Raw genomic sequence first — 18,705 nt, 5'->3', positions numbered from 1 at the left:
AACAAAACAAAAACATTTACTGTTATAAATATACACTGTTCTGAAACATCACTGCGAAAGCAGTCGTGTCAACGTTCAGCTGAAATAATGTTTGGGGCATTTACATTGGACTAATGTTATAAAGAAAACAGGCAATGGGTGATCCTGGTGATGTGACTAGCTGCACTTCAAGTGCGGCCGAGAGTCAGTCTAAGGGCAGGTCAGTTGGTCAGAGGTCATGAATCCAGGTGTCAGGGTCGGAACGTACTGGGGAGTCGGTCAGAGTCGGTAAGTCCTAGAGCAGAGTTTAAGTGGTGAGTGAAAGTAAAACGGCAGCGGTCAAGGTCAGACAACAGGGATGAGGTAAAGTCGTAAGTGTAAGAAAGTGCTTGGGCATATATAGAGGCCAGTCGTCACAAAGTCCTATGTCTTAAAAAAGTAAACCATGCGGAAAACGGGCAAAGGTCAGGGTTCAGATAATCCATTTCACTTTTGTTCCGCGGTCAGTTCAAGGTAACGAAGAAATTGTCAGTCTGCCCAGGGGCGTCGGTGTGTTCAGTTATTTGACACGGACCAAGCGTGTGGTTCCCTGTCAGTAAACCCACATTCAGTGGTTAGTCTAAATGAAATCGTATGAAACGGTCGTGTTGAAATCGTATGAAACGGTCGTGTGCTCTGTTGTTTACGTGGGCGGGGAATCAGTCTGAGCGCGGGCAAGAATCCTGATTTAAATCCCCAAACACGTTCAGCTCAAACAGGCAGGAGAGCGCGGTGACCAGAACGTAAGCGACCAAGCAGACGACTCCGAACGGCTTCGTTAGGCGCCAGCGGGCGAGATTGATGCCAATCAGCATGAAGGCGACGGTGAAGAGCAGGATGAGCGTGGAGTAGGCGAGACCGCCGCTACTGATGACGAGTGGGTCGCCCTTCTTGACGATGGTAGTGGCCAGGAGCCAGGGCAGGCCGAGACACATGAGGATGTCGAACACGTTGCTGCCGATTGAGTTGGAGACCGCCATGTCACCGAAACCTGCGACAGAGAGTGACGTGGTAATACACGAATAAAGTAATGCACTCTAAGCGGTATAATATCGAATTAAATTATTTATTTACTACATGTAATTATAAGTTGCGATGACAGCCATGTCACCGAAATCTGCGGTCATATACTCCAAGCGGTATATTTGATTATATTGACCCAGTTATGTCTAGTGGACTCTCACATCCTTCTTAATTGGATCAATTTATTTCCAAAATTAGGGATGTATATTACTAGTATATTGATTTCTATATTTAGAATATTTCTTATAGAAATTCCTTTAAGCAAACAGCGCATACCCTGATGAGACGCCGCATCATGTGGCGTCTCATCTGTGTCTACGCTGTTTGCCAATGCATTTTTTTCTAGACGCTAGGCTTAAATGGGTTAAAGAATTTATTAAAGATTTATATGTTGCAATAGCGTAGGGGATATTATGGCCGCCTAGCGATCAAGAGGTCGCGTGTTCTATACATTCTCTGGGAGCGTTCTTGAGATCTCATTTATAGACACGCCATAGTACTGGTTCTACCCATGCAATTGACTCGAGGCTTCTACACACCATAACTACGTACCATCTCTGGCGACGAAAACGCTGCTCAGACAGTCCGGTACGGAGGTTCCGGCGGCGAGGATTGTCAGACCCATCACGGTGTCCGGTATGTCCAGGGCGTCACCTGACAGCAGCGAGAACGAGACGCGATCAACATCGAGGCAATCGTGATACATCGGCTATCTCCGGACTTCTCCGTAAGATTTAAGCAATAAATCGTCTGCTGATCCAGAGTGGAAAACTAGCAGACGGGTAGTCTGGCCTCACTGCCTCTTTTACTGCGGATACGTAGTGAAAGGGGAAGGGACCCAGACTTGCAGACGGGAGGGGGCGGGAAGGCGGGAAAATAGGTTGTAATACACTAATAGCCACACATACGCCGCACCTTTACTAAATTACGTTACTTTCACCATATGACACACAATAAATTATGTTTAGAATTTAACAAAAAAATACTTTAAAAGGCTTCATTCTGCAATAATTATCATGGTTTGTTCACCTCTGACTTACGTAGAAATCATTGCCCGCGTGTGTCAAAAAGAGCGTAGGAACATTTTCCAGGAGTGTAACGACTCAAGCAGCGAAGTATAAGTTAAGTGTCACAATCAATGAGCCGCGCTGTGGCAAAACGGAGCTTAATGCACGCACGAATCTAGAACGACCCTTCACGCACATGCATTAAGCCCCGTTTTCCCAGAGCGCGGCTCAAATACACATGGGCCACGTACGGAGGCTTGAACTAGAGTACCTATTATTGTCACCATCCACACCATGAGATAGGAGCTCGCCGCAATCCACACGATCGACATCGTGAAAGTCAGCATGTAGAGGCGCTTCCAGACGCCTTCCCGCCGACAGTCGGGCACCGACACGAACAGCAGGCACTTGACCGGCATCATGACGGCCCAGTAGAGGCGCTGCAATGCTCCTTCCGGTACTATGAACGGCGACTCGTACTGTTTTTCTGTAACGACGTGAGCATATTTCAGCATTGGGTTGAATGCCGTTAATGTTGTGGCACATGATGATGATGATGATGATGATGATGATGATGATGATGATAATGATGATGATGCTGTTGTTGTTGTCGATATCATTTTATGTTTGTTTTCATATATTCAAAGTCAACAGTTCTTTCTAAACGTTTTGTTAATTAAATGTAAACACTTTATCTTAAGTATTTGTACACAGTTTTCGATACACACCTTCATGTTTTTGCGACCTTTCGGTACTGCTGTCACATGAGAACCCAGTCTCCTTTTTCGGTGGCGTCTCCGCTTGCTCGCCGTACATGCCGCTATGAGAACCTTCTGAAAGCAGTCGACATAAATGACGTCAAGAGCATGATATGACGGCATGCGTATAATGTGAAACGATCGGTATATTGAACAGAGACGTGATTGACATGATTTCTAATTATCAAAGCCAGTTATACGAAATGTTTATTTGTTCAACAACCAAGCGACTAAGGGCTTCAATCTATATCTTAAGTTGCAAGTGCGTGTACCGGAAGCAGCGAGAGGCTGTCGCTCCTCCTTCTCTAGGTCCGATGACCGCCGACAGCGGGCGAAGAGAGGCCCCATGCAGGCATTGGCTCGAGCCTCCAGGGTGCGGTTGAAGTACATGATGACAATGTAGAGTGCGTAGAGAAGAACCAGTATCAGCCCCTCGTACCTGCACGGGGAAACAATAAATTCTAAAAATAGATCTATCTAATGGAGCACTCCAAAGATTGTCGATGTATCACGATTGAGTGTTCACTAGATCGATGTTAAACCTGATCTCGTCAGAAAAGGTCGTGATACCGTTTCCCAACCTTTTCACACAGTTTCAACTGTCGTGCTTTGATCAAATTCCTGACGCAAACAACTGTGACGTAGTCGCCGTATTTGTGCCATATTGTATCATATGTCAACGTTAAAAACAAACCAGTCGAGAATGGGGCAGAATGCGGCAGCCCCCATTTCAATGATTAGTATCTTGCTTGTGACGTTGTCGCCGTAATCGTATCAACGTAAACATCAACTCAACTAGACGAGATTAAATTATATCATCGTGTTTTGTCAAAGGGTATACATAAAAATTAAGTAAATATTAAACACTTTGTGTTAATAAGTGTCGAGTAGTTTGAGTTAGTTCTTATAGGTCACAATATACTAAATAGTTTCCCAATATAATTCAATGTAAAAGCGACAACTTTGAGCGAAAATAAATGCAACATTTTGCACATAGAGACCCCCATAACCATACCTTTTCTTAAAGGAAATTCTACGCGGAATCGATTTATGCAATACAAAATATATGTCAAGTTCAAACCAAAAAAAAAACTTGACTGTTTTTGCATTTTTTTTCTGCCGTTTCTTAGTGGAATGTAACCTTTTCAGTGCAAGGCTTTACTAAAGTCTCCAAGTTTATCATGTTTCAGGGATTCGGTTGTGAACACATATTTATGCCCTACCGATATCTCCGAAAGATAAAACCCGAACAATAGTTTAAAATGTAAAACATGCCTTCCAGTCAACTATGATAGTTTTTTAGAGAGTACAGCCCTACATGAAACGAGTATTTAGTATATTGTAACCTTATATAAAACATAGAGTGTAGCCTTAGCTGTTTTATAGATAATGTATAGTTGACTCTAACCTTCTCTGAACACGTGCACGTAACATCCAATCATTCACTTTCCCTTCAATATTCAGTTTGCTTGTTGAAAGTTGTTTCTGACAGCAATACCATTTTGGATGAGACATATTATTTGTGTGGAATATTATATATTCTTGCAGATAACCTTGTCGATTCAATTCAATCGAACCGTATTACGCAAATTGCGTGTAGCCAGGCCGACAACAATGGCGCCCAACTTTCTTCACTGATCGATCACATAATTTAATTATGACAATCCGTGTGCTCAATCTTTTTTCTTCGGGTTTACACGTTTTAGCATGCCAAGGGCACTCTTCAAGACCGTCACGTCACATCATCAGGACTGTTGTGATTTAAGGTCACTTCCAACAGCCTTGATCTTGGTCTAGCTCTTATGCGACGCGATTGTCAGTCTACCACTCTGGAGGTCCATTGTGAAAATACGGGGGATTGAAATCACGGCCTCCAGAGTCATGTCAGACAATTTAACCGCGTCGCTTAAGAGCTAGCCCAACAGCAAGGCTGTTCGAAGTGACCTTAAATCACTACAGGTGATCTATGTATCACGATTGGCGAAATATTATGATGAAATCAAGGCTAAACCTACCAGTAGACTTTCTCATCCTGGATGGTGATCACAAGGGCGGCTATCGAGATCAGATAGAACACGCAGTCACGTGTCATCGGATACCAGGTGAGGTGCACGATCTGTTGGTAAACAACAAGGTAAATACTGACATGAGTATTCACTGACCATGGACTTATACTTCAAAATCTGTGTTTATCAGTCAGTAGAACAAATAATGCAAATAGTAGTTCAAATCTAAGATTAGTTTTTTTTGCAATTTAAAAAAGATTGGAATATATGTTATTTTGCTTTCTATCTGGGTAGTTGACCACGATAACTTTGTGTCTACAGGAAACTCAATAAGTAACAGATAATGAATACTAGTAAGCGTGTTGGCAAGCCGTTTGAGCCGCGCTCTCGGAAAACCGGGCTTAATGCATGCCCGTAATGTGTTGTCCAAGAATAACATGTTCTGTCCGCACATACCTATCAGTAATTATGCTTTTCGCCTAAACTAGATGTTCGCTACGTAGAGGCTTGTAATTACAATGAAAGCGGAAGGTGTCGTCCCTGAATAGCATGTACAGACTGCACAAGCTTATAACAATTGTGCATTAAGCCTGATTTTCCCAGAGCGAGGAACATTAATGTAAGTATACGCACCATTCCAGCGAATATGGCACAGACGCCGATTATGAACAGAATATTGAAGACGGCCGATCCAACTATTGTCCCCACACCAACGTCACTTTTGGCTATGAACACACCTACAATAGACAGTCAATAACAGTCAATATAGATAAGAGCTGATCCAACTATCGTCCCCGCCCCAACGTCACTCTTGGCTATGAACACACCTACAATAGACAGCCAATAACAGTCAATATAGATAAGAGCTGATCCAACTATGGTCCCCACCTCAACGTCACTCTTTGCTTTAAACACTCCTGCAATAGACAGTCAATACCAGTCAGGATTGATAAATCCGATCCAACTATCGTCCCCACCCCAACGTCACTTTTGGCTATGAACACACCTACAATAGACAGCCAATAACAGTCAATATAGATAAGAGCCGATCCAACTATCGTCCCCACCCTCAACGTCAATCAATGCTATAAACAGTCCTACAATAGACAGTTAATAACAGTCAGGATAGATAAGAGCGGAACTAACTATCGTCCCCACCCTTAGTCACTCTTGGTAAGAACACGCCTACAATAGACAGTCAGGATAAAAAAGATTAAAAGGAAAGAAGAATTTCTATTTTTACATCATGTTTGCGATCAAGCAGGTATTTCCTCGAACCAGCGTACTTTATTTCAGTAATTGAAATTACTGTTTTTGTTTATTTAACGTGTACTTTTTCATGAAATCATGGATGACTTTTCAGAAACGGAAACTGTTTTGTTTCACAACTGAGGGCGCTTTTTCAAATAAGATCAAGTGCTAAAGAACCAGCATCCCACCTGCTTGATGTTCAATCTTTCAGCGGATTTCTTGCTTGCCAAAGAAATAAAAATAATTTTACATTAGAGGATCGTTCCTTTGCAAAAGTCTGATCAGGGATGATACTTTCCGCCTTCACTTGATTTTCGCTAAGAAAGTAATTCCTTTAAAAAAATATATATTCAGAAAGCGTCTTTCCAGATTAGCCTGTGCGTACTGAAGAGGCTAATATGGGACGGCATTTAAAGCACATGCGAAACGCCCCGGCATTTAAAGCACATGCGATACGCCCGGCATTTAAAGCACATGCGATACGCCCCGGCATTTAAAGCACATGCGATACGCCCCGGCATTTAAAGCACATGCGATACGCCCCGGCATTTAAAGCACATGCGATACGCTCCGGCATTTAAAGCACATGCGATACGCCCCGGCATTTAAAGAACATGCGATACGCCCCGGCATTTAAAGCACATGCGATACGCCCCGGCATTTAAAGCACATGCGATACGCCCCGGCATTTAAAGCACATGCGATACGCCCCGGCATTTAAAGCACATGCGATACGCCCCGTTTTTTTAAGAGCGTTGCTCATTTTAACCCTTTGCATGCTGGGAAATTTGTCGTCTGCTAAAATGTCGTCTGCTTATTTTCTAAAATTAGCATTTTCTTCGATTTTTTTTTCAAATAATATTATCAGAATAGCAAACAGTTTGGATCCTGATGAGACGCCACGTTTTGTGGCGTCTCATCTGGATACAAACTGTTTGCAAAGGCCTTCGAAATTCGGTTCTCGCACTGAAAGGGATAAAGTTTTTGGTGACCCACTTGCGAAATTAGGGAGCATGATATTTTACTTCACCGTGGTGTTTCCATAAGAATTTGTATTCGTTGTTCATTGGCTGATAAACAACAATATATTAAACAAGTTCTCTACACTAAAGATACCTTTCTTCGGTATGGGTAACATAAACAATGTAAAATCTGTATTATTCGTGTACCCTGTTATTTATTTATTTTTTTGTGGAATTTCGTGGCTTTACCGATCCACGACATTACACAAACACACCGGATATACCGGCTCAAATTGCTCTTTTTTTCTCTCCAAAATCTGATATCCACGCATCCACGTGTCAACGAAAGTCTTAAAAAAAATTAACATTGACATTTCATGATTTTTGCGAATATAGCTGTTTTACCGCAATATTACTTAATCCCCGTGCACTCATACACTGTAAATTGAGAGTCATGTGACGTTCGTTTTTTTTCACGACTTCATTAACGTCCTCCCTTTTAAATTAACCCATTTATTCCTAGCTTCTTGAAAAAAGGCCTTGGCAAACAGCGTAGACCCAGATGAGACGCCGCATGATGCGGCGTCTCATCAGGGTCTGCGCTGTTTGCTGAAAGGAATTTCTGTAAGAAATATTCTAAATATAGAAACAAATATACTAGACATACCTAAATTTGGAAATAAATTGTTCCAATTTAGAAGAATGGGAGAGTCCACTAGGCATAAATGGGTTAATGTAGCACGCAAACTTTATAGAAGTAAAACAAGTAACCTATGTAAATTGTTGTTATTAATGAGGTGCATACACAACGCACGTGAGTAAATTCATTACATGCATGCGACAGATGAATCAACATGTATCTACCTGTAACATTTAAGTATTAAATAACAACCTGGACATTTTAGTAGACTTTATAATACATAATACTCGTACAAGTGGCTATAATAGAGTTAATTGTCGTGCGTTTAGAATAAATGCAGCTTTTACTTAAGCTTAAATCGTTTCAACCTCCGCGCAGAGATTTAAATGAAACCAGCAAAGCTGGATCAAATCCCTAACTTCATAATCAACCACGTGATAATAGCCAAGCCACGTGGTACAATAATATTACGGTTGTTGTTTTAATTAAGGCAATTTATTGTTACGTACACGTATGACCCTTAATTTATACACTTTTTGCAAAATATTTAAGAAAAACGATTCTACTTTTCATAATAGTATACTTAAACTAAACAAAATCATAACAAATCTGGTAGGATTGTCTTGTGATGGCAGAGGTTGTATGTGAGAGCAATGAAGAACAGCTCTGCGTGGAGATGAAATCGTTTAAATTTTATTTTAACGTTAATACGCAGACACTTTCCGCTTTATGGTATTTTTCGTTTAAAGGAAGTCTCTTTATTAGCGAAAATGCAGTTTATTATTGCGCATCTTTATTAAGCCCAGTTTTTCCAAAACGAGACTCAAAGATTAGGGTCGGTTGGTTTAGTGGAAAATAACAACATTTCATTTATCGAGAAAATTCAGAGGTCTAAATGGCCCAGTGCTAGCGAGTTACAATTACCGGTAGCTTCTAGGTGGCCGGAGGTTCGAATCCCACTTACAGGATGTTAAATACATTTGTATTTACACATTATCTTGATGTGATGATAATTAAACATGGTTTCAAATGATTAACTTTTGTTAGTAAATACAATTAACAAAATGTTTAAAAAATATAAATCCAGGAAGAAGTTCATAATCGATATAAGAGTGCAATTTTATTAGCTGTAATAGGGCACTTATCGTGTAATGTTTTTCGCTATAATGGGGTACTTTAATTGCTATTTAATAAGCTATAATAAGGTACTTATGTTGTCATGTTATACAATATAATAAGGCACCTATCTTGTTAGGTTATAAGCTATAACAGGGTATTTGCGCTGTAATGTTGTGCAGTAAAATATGGTACTTATATTGTAGTGGTATAAACTATAATGGGTACTATCTTGTAATGTTATACGCTATAATACGGCTTTAATCATGTTCTGTTATACGCCATGAAGGGAACTTACCGTAATTTTTCAAAGAAGATCTGTTTTCCCAATTTTAATCAAACATTCTAAATTATAAGTGGGTATGGTCAATTTCACTTGCATGTTTATCATACGAACGAAATTTAAGCGTTGTTGTATCTTTATTCTAAATAAACGCATGCGCACGGTATTGTTGGTTATTAGAATAGATCAACAAGAATGCCATGTTTTGAATGATATTAATTATATAATCTACCCGTAATAACAATACAATTATTATTATAATAATTATACATGTTTTTATTTGTGTTATTAATTACCGATGACGGAAGTGAAGAACTCCGGAGCGGAACTTCCGGCTGCCATGAAGGTGGCGCCCGCTACGTCCTCCTGTAGTTCGAGACCTAGTAGGGAACGAAATAAGAGAACTTAACCCATTTAAGCCTAGTGGACTCTCCCATCCTTCTAAATTGGATCAATTTATTTCCAAAATTAGGGATGTCTAGTATACTTATTTCTATATTTTGAATATTCCTTACAGAAATTCCTTTAGGCAAACAGCGCAGATCCAGATGAGACGCCTCATTATGCGGCGTCTCATCTGGGTCTACGCTGTTTGCCAAGGCCTTTTTTCTAGACGCTAGGCATAAATGGGTTAATGTACGCAGCTGTAGGACAATGACAAAGAACAAAGATCTATCATGATCAAAGATTGGAAACATCAATGTAAGACTGTGGGAGAACTCGTCTCATATCACGGCACTTTGTTACCCGGCATTTCGCGCGAGACTTCTGTAATGAACATACACTCATACCTCAGCGCGTTCGAAGCTTGATCCGAATAAACCTTATTAAAAAGTTATTTTATGACTTATACAGTAGAATTTTAAACATGTGAAAACAAGTTTTGATATTTATTACAGCTTTAATAAATTAAAGAGAAATAAGAATATAACATAATGTATTATATAACATTTTTCTTTGTGGCAATATTAAGCGACTATACGTACTATTAAAGGTAGAGTTAGCTTTTTGTAAAGATCGCTATTCATTACTGCCTTTTCCAAAATATACGGTGTTTCTAATGCAATGCAAGGATGAAAGACTAATAAAATAAAATAAATGCAGTCTGAAGTAAAATTCGTAAATTTAACTCAAATAGTTCCGGAGAGAATTCGCCAGCGCAACTTTGTAAGATTTCATGCCGAGAAAGACACTATTGAAGCGTTAAAAGCTGCTTACGTCAGAGAGTCATGAACGCATTCTCTTGATCTTATTTAAAGTCTTGTCGCTAACGAACACGTTCTTGTCTTGGACACGTTTTTTTCGTCAATGAAAGAAGAAAAAAAAATCATCGTAACTTATAAAGATTATTTGCGGACCAAACCTACTAAGACGGATTCCTTTTGTTCTGTTAAGTGAAATATTCAAAATATGAGCTTTGTAAAAAAACACACACAGATATAGACCGCGGAACACTATTTTTTCCACAGGGCACAAACTGTCGGTCCTCCCTTAATAAGCTTTTATTAGTGTCCTATATATTTATTTTATTGAAACGTACAATGAAGATGGTACTGTTTTCTTCTCTACTAAGCTTTCAAAAGTATTCAGTCCACGTTTTAAATTGTTGAAATAATATATATGGGCCGTGCTCTGTGAAAAGGGGGTTTAATGTATGTGCGTAAAGTGTCGTCCCAGATTAGCCTGTGCAGTCCGCACAGGCTTATCAGGGACGACACTTTCCGCTGTTATTTTTCATTTTAAAAGTCTCTTCTTATCCATAATCCAGTTTAGGTGGAAAGTGTTCTGTGCGAACTGCACAGGCTAGTCTGGGACGACACTTTACGCACATGCATTAAACCCCCTTTTCACAGAGCAAGGCCCAAATATATCGGTATAATTTAAGAAAGAGCGTACACCATCACGAGTCTTCTCTCTTTTGAGTGACCTGTCAGTCACCCATCAAACGTGTAACCAAACTCAGTCCGCTTCATGTTTTACGGGTAACTGGTCTGTCACTTAAAAGCCGTTCAGTATTTTATAATTGGTAAATGTTTATGCACAGTCATTCATTTATAATATACAAAGGTTTAAACTCGTGATGTTTTGCTTAGGAGATACTCGTATTTTCTTAATATGTGCGTTTTCGTTTTCAATTCCTTTTGATGGGTTTTGACCCAGATTTCTTATGATAATTATATGCAGCAGGAACTGTGGAAGATAAACCCTTTCAAAAATACATAATGCTTCGTTACAATCCCAATTTTTAGATTACATATTATCTCTTTCTTTGTAAAAATATTATAATACCGTATTATATAATTGTTTTATATTCTTACAAACTTCCACATATTCTTTGATGTTATTTTGAAGTCAAGGACGTAATTATCATGCCAATGACGTCATATTAACGTTTCTACGACGTCCCAGTTATGTATATGACATAATCTTACATGTACACATTGTCCGACATCTGTTGCGTGTGTGACGTTCCCTGAACGTGAACATAATTTGCGGCGTTATATTTTGGTTTATGACGTCACATTCAAGTGTATCACGTCTTATACTGTCACATCCCTTTAAATCAGCCTGATAACCAGGTATACTAATAACCCAAAAGTTATTAGGCTAGTTGACCAGGTAACCTAATAACCCAAAAGTTACTGTAAAATGACGTCATTTTTTGACGAAATGACGTCATTATACCAGCGAAATTCACCGGTTAAACTCTTTTACAATGTAAATGAACGGTAAAAAAGGCATAAAATAAAAGAAAACTTGTTGGATTCGGTGGAATGACATGATAAATAGAATTATAAGTTGGTGACGTGGATGGAGAATGGTCATCTGTCTCGTCGTCGGATCTTATCGGTGAGCCGATAAATTCCACCGACTTGCCAGATTACTATTCTCCATCCACGTCACTAACCTATTATTCTCTATATATGACGTCAAAATTACGTCCCTATGTTTATATTTGGGTTTACTAGAGTTCCTCAGGTCTAAGACGTCACACTAACGTTTATTACGTTATACTCACGTTCACATATGGACTCAAGTGAAGACACGAAATAGTCGTCACAGACGATGGCGAGGAAGCCGAACATGTAGATGGCGATTAGGATGTGGAGAGCTATGGCTCCCTGTTGCGTCTCGCGCAGGGTGAAAAAGTTAGCCGGGAACTCGTCTACCGCCCGCGGCGTGCAGTTCCGGTCCGGGTCCGCGTCGAGATCTGACGAAGAAAAAAGCATTAATAAATAAGAAGAGAAAATCCAAGCGCGAGATGGGGAGGGAATTATTATTATATTAATATAGTTTTTTTTACAGATTAGGCAACAACGATTTTGAATGTTAATGCGGGAAATTCGAGAATAAGTTTTTCGCTAGCGGGAATAAAGTCCGCTTTTAAAAATGGCGAAAACGAATAAATTCAAGTACGCTTTGGGAAAACGGGTCTGAGTGCATTCCAGATTAGCCTGTGCACGACATTTTCCGTGTTTATTTGATTTTCTGTTTAAAGAAAGTATCTTTTTAGCGAAAATTAAAAAAAATATAGGCGGAAAATATCTCCCCTGATTAGCCCGTGCGGTCTGCACAGGCTTATCTGTAACGACACTTATATGCATGACGCCCCGTTTGATTAGCCCGTGCGGTCTGCACAGGCTTATCTGTAACGACACTTATATGCATGACGCCCCGTTTGATTAGCCCGTGCGGTCTGCACAGGCTTATCTGTAACGACACTTATATGCATGACGCCCCGTTTGATTAGCCCGTGCGGTCTGCACAGGCTTATCTGTAACGACACTTATATGCATGACGCCCCGTTTGATTAGCCCGTGCGGTCTGCACAGGCTTATCTGTAACGACACTTATATGCATGACGCCCCGTTTGATTAGCCCGTGCGGTCTGCACAGGCTTATCTGTAACGACACTTATATGCATGACGCCCCGTTTGATTAGCCCGTGCGGTCTGCACAGGCTTATCTGTAACGACACTTATATGCATGACGCCCCGTTTTCCCAGAGCCTGTCAAATAAAAAAATGGAGCCATACTATAGAAGCATTTTAAATTGATCTTAATGTTATTCGACATCAAATCCTAATTTTCCAAGGTTAAATGGTTAAACGCAATTATCATTATTAAATATTTTTGCAGTTAAGTAAATACAATTGCTTATTATGTGTGTTTTCAAAAACAACAGAAAAAAATACACACTTAACACTTTTAAAAGAGAAAAAGATGTAGGGCAATACACACTATACTTCAAATAAAGAGAAAAATGTAGGACAAAAAAAAACAACAAAAACCCAAAACTTCTTTTAACAACGCAATAAATCAACCATAACGTACTGGTTCTTATCCATAGTTATTGTATGACAATTTCAATGCTGCATTCAAATGAAATGACCGCCTCCTGCGCTATTAAGCGAAATTTTCATTCTCAATGATAATGAGTCATGCGAGTTAAAACAGAACATGTGAACTGACACCAGTGTTTCGTTCGCGGTCGCGTGGTGTTCTATAAACGTTCGACCATTCGGGATGAAAATTAAATTAAATTACAAAACCATGTTATTGTTATAAAATAGTTTTGAGTTACATAACAAATACGACAATCATGATTTATGACTGATGCTTATGCTGATACTACTACAACTACTTCAAGTACAACAACAACAACAACAACAACAACAACAACTACTACTACTACTACTACTACTACTACTACTACTACTACTACTACTACTACTACTACTACTACTACTACTATTAACACTACATCAAGTGCAACCATAACGACAACAAAAACAACAAGTACTACTACAACTCCTATTATTACTGTTGCTGCTGCTGCTACTGTTGTTGTTGTTGCTGCTGACGCTGCTTATATTACAACTTCTACTGCTGCTGCTGCTACTACTTCTACTACTTCTACTATTACTACTACTACTACTACTACTACTACTACTACTACTACGGCTACTACTACTACTACTACTACTACGACTACGACTACTACGACAAACGACGACGACTACTACTACGACTACTACTACTACGCGACTACGACTACGACGACGACTACTACGACTACTACTACTACTACTACGACTACGACTACTACTACTACGACACGACTACTACTACTACGACTACGACGACGACGACGACGACGACGACGACCATACGACGACTACGACTACGACCACGACGACGACGACGACTACCACCACCACGACGACGACTACTGACTACGACGACTACGACGACGAAGACGACGACGACTACGACTACGACGACGACGACGACGACGACGACGACCACCACACCACCACGACGACGACTACGACGACGACTACTACGACGACTACGACTACGACGACGACGACGACGACGACGACTACACGACTACTACGACGACTACCACTACCACTACGACGACTACGACGACGACGACACTACGACTACGACGACGACGACGACGACTACACTACGACTACGACGACGACGACGACGACGACGACGACGACGACGACTACGACTACGACTACTACTACTACGACTACGACGACTACACTACGACTACTACGACGACTACTACTACTACTACGACGGCTACTACGACCACTATACTACTACTACTACCACCACCACTACGACTACTACTACTACTACTACCACTACTACTACTACGGCTACGACTTCTACTACTACGACTACTACGACTAGACGACGACGACTACGACTGCTACTACGACGACGACGACTACTACGACGACGACTACTACTACGACGACTACTACTACTACGACGACGACTACTACCACCACCACCGACGACTGCTACTACGACGACGACGACGACGACGACTACGACGACTACGACTACTACTACGACTACTACTACGACGACGACGACTACTACCACCACCACCACACCACCACTACTACGACTACTACGACTACACTACTACGACTACGACGACTACTACGACGACTACTACTACTACGACTTCTTCTACTGCTACTACTACTACTACTACTACTACTACTACTACTACTACTACTACTACTACTGCTACGACTACTACTACTACTACTACTACGACGACGACTACTACTACTACGACGACTACGACTACGACTACTACTACGACTACGACGACGACTACGACTACGACTACTACGACGACGACTACGACTACGACGACGACAACACCACTACTACGACGACGACGACCACCACCACGACGACGACGACGACTACTACGACGACCACTACTACGACGACGACTACGACGACGACGACTACTACGACTACGACGACGACTACTACGACTACTACTACTACTACGACGACTACTACGTCGACTGCTACTACTACTACTACCACTACTACTACGACGACGACGACGACTACGACGACTACACGACGACTACGACGGCGACGGCGACTACGACTACGACGACTACTACTACGACGACTACGACTACGACTACGACGACGACGACGACTACGACGACGAGACTACGACGACTACGGCGACTACGACGACGAGACTACGACTACGACGACGACGACGACGACGACGACCACTACTACGACTACTACGACGACGACGACGACGACTACGACGACGACGACGACTACGACGACGACGACTACGCGACGGCGACGCTACGACGACGACGACGACTACGACGCTACGACGAACGACGACGACGACTACTACTACTACTACTACGACTACGACGACTACGACTACTACGACGACTAGACTACTACTACTACTACTACTACTACTACTACTACTACTACTACTACTACTACTACTACTACTACTACTACTACTCCTACTACTACTACTACTACTACTACCTACTACTACTACTACTACTACTACTACTACTACTACTACTACTACTACTACTACTACTACTACTACTACTACTACTACTACTACTACGACTACTGCTATTACCTCTACCACTACTGCTACCACTACCGATACTACTTCCTATACTACTACCACTTATTCTACTTCCACTTATATGACATGACCATGCAGATATTTTTGTAAACTGTGTATATCTCAAGGAGGCACTTCCGTGAGTGTTTTGATTTTTATTATTCACGTGATTAAATTAACTTAATGATACCCTTAAAGCCAAAATGTAATGCAACTGTTTACACGCATGATGCATATTGGCGTCGCACTGAAGTGCGGCGACTAGTATGCAATACGCTTTTTTTTCGCTTATGGGAGGAGAAGTTATTTTGCGGATCAATGTATATATTTTTGTTGTCAGAATATCTTGCATAGTGGTGATTTTTTGTGTAAATTAGTGTAAATAAGTACTGCATTTTGTGCCTATCACATTTACTACAACATTTATTGCCAATAATGCAAAGCTAATTATCTTAATTAATAACTGATCACAGGGACTGGGCAATAATAAAAGATCACAGGGACAGGGCAAATACGCGAACCGGTGAAACTTTCTGGTTTTGTATAAAAACAAAACTTTTTTGTTCCACTATCCTAGCAATCACCTAGTTCCTAATAAAGGCGCTATAGAGCGCGAAGCGCGACACGTATTATAAATTGTAATAATGGGTCTTGATAAAGGAAGCAGCCGCTTATCAATGAGGAGCACCATCACAGCACCGCATTCTCATTACTATCAAGTCCTCCTACAGGTTTTTTTTTTAAGAACCACATATAGAAGGCCGCAGGCCTGACCTCTATCTTGCCAGTGGTATGGACCCTTTGGTATGGACCTTTAACCCCGCTCACTATCCAGCGTTTAAACTTCCAGGTTTACATTTAAACCGACTTTTAATAGCTTATTAATATCTTAGTTAGAATGTGATTTTTCAAGCGGTTCCGTAGTGTAGTGGTTACACGCTCGCTTCACATGTGAGAGGCCCAAGGTTCGAGCCCCAGTAGAATCAAATTATTTTATTTGCGTTCTATGTGAACTTTTTGTTTTGATGTAGACATTTTAGTTTAAATAAATATGCTGTTTTATTGTAACCATTTTTTTGTTTTTATTATGCCCATGAAATATATGTGTGAGAGGTTGGGGAGGGGGGGTTGTAAACACATTAAAACTTTAACAGTGTTTTCATATCAATGAGTACTCAATCCCTATCGTAAATGAGCAACGTAAGAATAAGTTCAGAATCATCTCCCCTTGAAGTTGAGAAAAATATGAAATAACGCTTACAAGATGAAGCAGATTTTCTAAAATATACACAGTTCTGTTCCATTAATGAAAACTGCACACGGGTGCCAGTAAAAAAGGAAACCAATGTAAATAAAATGAACTATGAAATATTTGGGGGTTACAACACAAAATCATAGATAATGGTTATTTGGGGGTTATAACACAACATGATAAATAATGGTTATTTGGGGGTTATAACACAAAATCATAGATAATGGTTATACCAGTATTTTTTTCTCTTTTGTTTAAAATAATCGGCCAATATATTAATATTTACAGTAGAAAAAGATCGTTCCATGTAACTTCATTGAGTGCCTTTTAACTAAAATTCCCGACGCCCTTTTATGCTTTGCATCAATACTTATCTTGTACTTAACTGTTTTGAAATCTGGTGCATATTACGTGTTTTATTCCAAATCAAAAGTATGCGAAAGAAATTATTTTAGCACTTTTACCTCGTAGCCCAAAAAGAGCTCGCTTAACCCTTTCGTGTTCATCACGGTCACTCCAGTCGGCTGTTTCTTCGTCGGCACTTCCGGGTCGCAGTCCGCCGGTCACTTCCGGTCTGAGCACGAAAGCGAGACTAACACACACTACATATCCGCACAGTAAACACAGAAACAACGCTTTCCGGATTTGTCCCTTTCTGCGGAAGCCGGCGACCAGCGCCCTCTTCCGGTCGCAAGGGTGCACCGCGGAAATCCGGACGGAGCCAATGTCAGTCATTGCTTTATGATCGCCTGTTCGCTATGGAAATTCCCGCGGTCAATGCAACTATACTGGCGTACCTGTTCTATACAGCTCGGCGTCACGAGGTAGTTACTTAGATATCGCACATCGCTGATCATATCTTGAACCCGAACGCCATCAGTTAACGAGGCTGTCAAGCAAAAGGATCAGCTGACATAAAAACTACAAACACGAAAGGTATACCGATGAGCGTGAGTGTGTCATAGCATAAAAGGAAGATAAACGGCTATATATTATACAGATTTTAAGAAAACTACTTCCTTTGTATATCGTTTTAATAATAATTCGGTGATAATTTATATTTAATGTTTGCACGGTTGAATACATGTCTGTTATTAATTTCATATTAAAAGAGGGTACAGCTTTAACAAAGAACGACGTCACTAAATGCACTTAAGGTATGCACGAGAGCCGCGATCTGGCAAAATGGGGCTTAAATCATGTACGTGCGCATGCGCACAACCCAATCAGGGACGAGACTTTCCGCCCGGACTGAATTTTCGTTTACAAGAGACTTAATTTAAACAAAAAACAACATTAAAGCGGAAAGTCTTGTACCTGACTAGCCTGTGCGGACTACACTATCCACTCTGGAAAAGAAATTTACGAACCTTAAATAAGCCCGGTTTTATCAGAACTATACTCACGTGATTATTTGCCCGCATTAAACTTTAA

At 40.7% G+C, this 18,705-nt stretch overlaps 1 protein-coding gene across 1 annotated transcript; it reads right to left on the bottom strand.

Moving 5' to 3' along the window:
• LOC127862955 (sodium/potassium/calcium exchanger 3-like) lies at window positions 1–18,175 on the bottom strand. Its single transcript, XM_052402232.1, has 10 exons — window positions 17,736–18,175; window positions 12,084–12,275; window positions 9,361–9,444; window positions 5,446–5,549; window positions 4,822–4,922; window positions 3,079–3,245; window positions 2,777–2,881; window positions 2,320–2,535; window positions 1,594–1,695; window positions 1–1,009 (listed from the first exon to the last, which is right to left on the bottom strand). Exons 1-10 carry the CDS (start codon window positions 18,004–18,006, stop codon window positions 678–680), a joined length of 1,674 nt encoding a protein of 557 aa, XP_052258192.1. The 5' UTR covers window positions 18,007–18,175; the 3' UTR covers window positions 1–677.
• Between the last annotated feature and the right edge of the window lie 530 nt (window positions 18,176–18,705).

Source organism: Dreissena polymorpha, chromosome 1, assembly GCF_020536995.1.
Source record: "Dreissena polymorpha isolate Duluth1 chromosome 1, UMN_Dpol_1.0, whole genome shotgun sequence".
Taxonomy (NCBI): domain Eukaryota; kingdom Metazoa; phylum Mollusca; class Bivalvia; order Myida; family Dreissenidae; genus Dreissena; species Dreissena polymorpha.
The sequence above is the reverse complement of the archived record's forward strand: the minus strand, read 5'-3'. Positions and strand labels throughout refer to the sequence as shown.